General features: G+C 36.7%; 1 protein-coding gene across 2 annotated transcripts; it reads right to left on the minus strand.

Moving 5' to 3' along the window:
• Positions 1-789: 789 nt before the first annotated feature.
• On the minus strand, positions 790-5,919 carry LOC130798051 (F-box/kelch-repeat protein SKIP6). 2 transcript variants are annotated; one of them, XR_009039012.1, is made up of 3 exons: positions 4,596-5,919; positions 4,369-4,484; positions 790-2,568 (listed from the first exon to the last, which is right to left on the minus strand). XR_009039012.1 is itself a non-coding variant. In XM_057660905.1 (2 exons), exon 1 carries the CDS (start codon positions 5,774-5,776, stop codon positions 4,625-4,627), a length of 1,152 nt encoding a protein of 383 aa, XP_057516888.1. In that variant the 5' UTR covers positions 5,777-5,919; the 3' UTR covers positions 790-2,568; positions 4,596-4,624. The 2 variants fall into 2 exon arrangements, 1 of the variants encoding a protein (XP_057516888.1); XM_057660905.1 differs by lacking the exon at positions 4,369-4,484.
• Between the last annotated feature and the right edge of the window lie 471 nt (positions 5,920-6,390).

Below are 6,390 nucleotides of genomic sequence, written 5' to 3' on the forward strand. Positions count from 1 at the left end.
GGCTTGTGAGTGGTCTAATAAAACAAACAAATAAAATAATGAAAAGGGAGAAACGTACAATAAGAACTCAAAGATGGTTATCTTTCTAAGTGTCGGCCTTTTGCTAAAATTAATGGAAATCTTATGTGTCATGATATATTTTTCTTTAAATGAAAGATGAGGCAATTTGTAAAGTCCGTAAATCCAAGGATGGACCACCACTGAGCCACACCGAATCACAAATATTAGTAGAGGCTCATTTGGTAAGTCTACCGGTGGTATTGCACTATACACTCTCTTCGGATAGATTTGCATTAAAGAGTATGAGATAAATTTTTAAATAAAAAGAAAAAATTACTTTAAATAATCTAATATTTTTATGATTCTCCTATAATAATTTCACCTATTAATTAATTATTAATTATTTCAACTTTAGGGGGTATTTGTCTAAAGTAAACTTGAATAAGCCGATGATTTACAATAGTGGGTAATTCACAAAAAAAAATAAACGAAAAATTAATGCAAAATTAGTGAAAATTTTGAAAATTTACATAAAAAATTCCGAACAATAAAAATAATAAAAAATTTTTTTCTACAATTTATCTTTTTTTTTAAATAAAACTTCTTATAATAAGTCATCCGATTACTCGGTTTACTGTAGGAAAATACCCTTTAAAATTGTGATTATTCATGGTTAATCAATAGGTGGAATTACTTTAGGAAAATCATGAAAATGTTAGGTTATTCTAGGTAATTTTTTCTAAAAAAGAGATATTGATAATAAATAAAAAAAGAAAATGAATTGTATGGATGAAATCAAAATAAAAGTTAAAGATGAGATTAAAAGAAAGTGGTAGATCATTGTCAAAGAATATAAATGATGTAAAATAAGAGGAATAAAATAAAATGACAATTAATGCAAAATGAATCCGAGAGTAGTATTAACGAAGTAATATAAAATATTCTCTAATATAAACTTGGACATGATAACTTCTATAGTTTGTGAAGCTCCATCGACAAGCACCTCTTCCCAGTACATTTCACGAGCCGGATCACAAGCCTACACAGCAGCTCTAGCTACCATAATTTCCCGGCCATCATCGAACAATTGAGTTCTTGAAGCAGTCATGAGGACTTCACCTTTCCGGTTGCGAGCCACCACTCGTAAACCATCTTTTCCTCCTTTGGGGACAGAAGCATCAAAGTTTAGCTTAACCGTACCTTCATTAGGTGCAATCCATGATGTCACCTCTCTTCTCTTATTGTCATTGCAGCTGCCATTAACCTTGCGAAAACCTTTAAGCTGGTCTATGGCCCTTTTGATGCAAATTTAGCTTTTCCTCCTAAACAACTTCTGTCACCAAAATTTGAAAAATGGCGCTGCCACTTTTATGAATTTTAAGCCTTCAAGTTCCCAAAATTTGCGAGCCCAGAAGTAATCTCTCAATGTATGAAGGTCGGTTTTTGTTTCGATCCCTCTCTTTTTCAAGTTACTCATGTGGGGGTGATGTTTGAAAGAGGTCTCTAAGGAAAACATTTAATCTTGGGGAAACCAAAAGTTTCCACAACATATCAGTTCATCACCCTCGACCTGGATGCATACTCATTGTCACTGATGGCCAGTTCGTAAGTGTCTTTAACTTTGAACAAACCATCATTACTAGCGGCTCATATGCACTCATCATGAAGATGTTTACCGTTAGGAACCCTCAGGAACTCATCGTAGCCTCCTTGTTAAGTATTCTATGAGAATTCAAGATTTTGCATGTTTCCTTGCCTCCGAACCAAGCATCACCAATTCTCCATCTAGCCCCACGCTCCAACATGTTCGTAGGATCCCAAATGCTTTTCCATGAATAGCTTGGATTGAACCCTCCATTAGTATCCCACAACGACGTACATGGGTAGTATCCGGCTTTAAGTAATCGAGTCACAAGAAACAGGAAAACAGTGGAGTCTCTATAGTTGCTTTGACGATAATGCAACTTTTCCTTCTATCCCTTCAGTTTTCTCAAAATATGATCCCAAATCCCATCAAAAGAAGACTTACTAGACCTAGCAAACACGGTGGGGAGGCCTAAATATTTATCGTGACCTATCACCTCAGTAAACCCCGAAGAACTCAATAACCAGCCCATTGATATCTTCCGCAAGCATTGTATTAATGTCGTATTTCATGTAGATATGCACCTTCAATATCGTTTTTTGGGTAATATACTGTTCTCACAATCTAAATATACGTAAAAATGCAACAGCTGAGTTTTATGTGCTGCTAAGGGAATCAAAGAAAAACGGAAGTACAGAAATAAGAGCAGTGTAAAACCAATTCCTGTGTAAAATTGAGGCTGTATTATTTTGTACAATCAAACTGCTTGCATTACTTTGTACTGGTTCCATGGAGGATCGGCAAAAAAGCATGCGCCAATTTCTCTCCTAGCTAGTTCGACTTGTGCTGCTGTAGTAAGGTGAAGGTTGTCAGGCTCCAACGGGAACCATTTGGCGTCAACGGTCTCAAGATTCAGAAGATCAATTCCCATTTGAGCCTGTGTCAATTATTCTATACAGCCCTTCCCTTGATGTTACAGCTACCTACATGCATATAAAGATGGCATAATTACAAGGGGAAGTAATACTTGGCTTGGTACTAGTTGCCTGATGTAGGGAGAGCAAATCATTTTTATGGGTTTAATTACAGCATGACTAGACCAAAGAACAAGACGCAAAGTATATCATTTTCGGGGTGTTCGGTTATTGGTATTAATAGTAGTTATGAGACTAGTTTTAACTTTAATTTTTATAAAATGTGTTATGTCATTCTCATGATAGTAAGCCCTCACCCTCAAACATGTGAATTTCTTCATAATTTTCCATCAGTGATGTGGTAACCGGAGTGATGCGGTTATCACTTATCATAACACCTAAATAGAGGTCGAAACCATAAGATATCTCTTGGTACGGCCTAAGACGAGGTTTTTTTTATGCCTTTACGGTTTAGGATATGTTGTTCGTTTTTTAGGAAAAAAACCTTCACAACATGGCTAGAGGGGTTAGAACTAAGCAAATTTGATCGACATTCATGCACAGCCAGTTTCTCAAAGCTACTTGTTTCGTTTATGATGTACAGGGATTCAGACTACTGGTTTGGCTTATCAATGAACTAGACTTGGGTAAAAAAGAGGTATCAGATCAGTAGTAAAGGACAAATACATGTGAGGAATTAGCATCCTTTCCAGGAGATCCCCGGATTCATAGTTACAAGAATGTTGACACTAATCGGGTGTTTGCGGCTATCCTTCTTATAACTTGCGCAGGTCTATGAATGACCAAGTGTCGAAGAAAATGCGAAAGGTTTTACATTCAAATAAAGAAATCTGAGAATAAAACAATCTTGAATATTTATTCTTGGACGAAATACATGTGATGTGAATCATAAATGATCTTTTTGAAATTCCACTTGGCAGGATAAGGAATACAGAGACCAGTATAATCTGCGCATATTTGAGATCAGGTTCAGTAACTATCTATGAGGTCTACTCATTGCATAGATGATATAGAAGTAAAAACTTCCACTGTCAACCGTGATCATAACCAATAAACATTGGAGTCACCACGCACTTAAGTTTCTGTTAGCAAAGGTCAAAGGGTCCTCATGAGACATTATGAACACAAAGGTGCAAGACTTCTCAAATAATGAGCTTACGGCCCGCTTGGTAGTTTGTATTAAATGGTGGAAATGCTAATGGAAAGTTAGTCTAATTTTGGTAAGAATATCTCTTGACAAGTTTAGTGGAGATGCTTGTTCTCCCTCAACAATCTCATTTTCTTCACAAAATTCATTCTAATGCATTACCATTTCAAAATGTGGTATTAGGTGGTAATGAAAAAATATGAAAAAAATATTTTATTTATGATCAAAGTTTCCATAGGAATGATATGATACATATCATGAAAATTTACATTACAAACCATTTTCACTACCACCATTTAGTACCGATAACCAAACGAACCTATAATATACAAAACTATTTGACGCACATTGTATGCGAAGTGATATTCGGATGGCGGCTATGAGCAAACTCTAACTTTAGGCATATATTTATACGACAGATAATGCAATGACAAAGCAAACACAAATTGGTGTCTTACAGATATCTTACCCTCTTTAATGTACATTAGAGATGAACTAAAGTGAAAGCTACTAGAAAGCAACTTTCCCTCCTAATGATGTCCTCTTTAATGTATCAAGACTTGATAAATGTGTACAACAGACATGTACAAAGGGGTTTTATTGGGCATCAGCTAATAAAAACTTGCTTTTGAAAATCATTTTTAGTCAATCACTAGTACAACTAACATTCCATTACCAAATCTTATTATTAAGTGACTCACTTGGGCTTATTCACGCAGGATTCAGTAGGATTGAATGTACACAACATTGCCCTCATGTTAAATGACCCAATATCAAATTGTTGCTTTAGAAATTAGGTTCATGTTTTTGCACATCCCTAATCAAAAAATTGAACATAATTCAAGTTATATACACTAACATACATCAACAAGACAATAACAGTTAAGAAAGGCTAATTTAAATAGCTTAAAGAGGAGTGAATACATACAGAAATACTGAAGTTACTCCAACAGGAACTCACAAACGAACTTCCAAACAATGCACAACAGAAGAACCCTTAGGAACTGTAATTATCACATCAGACCACACAATCAATCCCCACAAATCACCACAATCATCCTTCGAAACCGAAATCTCGGCACAAAACACCTCCATTTCCTTCTCATTCTCTTTTCCCTTTCCATTCCCATTCCCTTCCCACACAACAAATAACTTTCCACCCACATTAGCCATTGTAGCACCACACAAAAACTTGGGCAAATTCTTATCAACTCCTTTCAACTCTTTCCACTTATTCTCTCCAACATCAAACCCTTTTATTTTCCCCAAATAATCATAGCAATACAACACACCATCTACCACCGCGGCCCGTCCCCTCCATCCCATATCAAGCTCAGTAGACACCATACCCCACTCTCCCGCCCCCGGTTCGAAAACAACCCCACCCCTATCGGCCATTGCATACATCCTCCCTTCTATAACAGCACTTGCATGCATCCACTTCTCCTTAATCTCAATCTGGCATGGAACCGCGGCCCATGATCGACTAACCGGGTCAAAAACCTCAGCCCAATTCATAGACCTTGCCCAATTATCCACAACACAACCACCCACAACATAAATCATCCCATTCATCACCCCAGATGCTGCGAATTCCCTCCCAACCCTCATTCTCGGACCCATTTCCCATTTATTAGTCAAACAATCAAAAACCCACATATTAGGAGAGGGAATATCGTGAATTGACCCACCAATTACATACAAAAAACGACCCAATGAAACAAAACAAGCTCCAATCGGTTGAAATGGAGAGGGGCTAATTGGGATTAGGGTTCTTGATTTGTAGGTATTTGTTGAAAAAACTGTAGAAGGGTCAAGAGAGTACCATTTGAAAGAAAAGGTGGAATCTTTAGGGTTAAAGAGGCGGACATTGAAGAAGAGAAATGATTGAACAGTGTTGAGTTGACAACGAGTAGCGTGGAAAAGAGGAGAATAGAGAGTAGAACGCCATGATTTGCACACAAGAGAGAGAAAAGGGTGGTGAACACGGGGGATTCGAGCTAGGCATTGTAATGCTACATCGTTAGAGAGAATTGGAATCAAAGATTGGTTATGAGGATGGTGGAATTCAGTGGAATCGGAAGATGAAGGATTGGGAAGATCCGCCATTGTTGCTGGATTATTGAGATTTCTGGTGTTGTGTGAGAGATTGGGAGTTGGTGCCTACTGCTTTTTGATGCGTTGAATGTTGATGCTTGATGTAAATCAATCACTCATTGTTGTCTGGTTGATACGTCGATTTTAGGTGTAATTTTGATTTCATGTGGTCATAGATGATTTTGGATCATTTTTTAGGAGGGTGTTGCTAAATTTCGCCACTTCTTTTCATTTTATCGCCACCCCTTCAAAATTACATATTTGCCCTTGTAGTTTAAAAAATTATAAAATTGCTATTGGACTTAAAAGTTAATTAATATATGTAAATCACGCTTAATAACACTATTAAGAATTTAATGTGTAAGATTTGTCTATATATATCGAATTCTGAGAAGCGTATGAAGTACGAATTCAAACACGGTACTATCTCTCTAAAAACTGGTACTATCTTTCTAAAAAGTGTTAAAGAAGTGGTAACCCGTAATTGGTTAAATATGGCTAACAAAAGCGACTATGAGTCGGATGCGGTACGTAAAGTTGTCGTTGGAAAACTTTTAAAAAAAAAAAAAAAAAAGTCGCACAAAAGTTGGCGAATGAACCATGGTTGAAGTGCACAAAATTGGGCG

This window comes from Amaranthus tricolor, chromosome 13 (assembly GCF_026212465.1).
Source record: "Amaranthus tricolor cultivar Red isolate AtriRed21 chromosome 13, ASM2621246v1, whole genome shotgun sequence".
Taxonomy (NCBI): domain Eukaryota; kingdom Viridiplantae; phylum Streptophyta; class Magnoliopsida; order Caryophyllales; family Amaranthaceae; genus Amaranthus; species Amaranthus tricolor.

Coding starts and splice junctions, on each gene's coding strand:
- LOC130798051 (XM_057660905.1), bottom strand. CDS start 5,776: ATGGCGGATCTTCCCAATCCTTCATCTTCCGATTCCACTGAATTCCAC.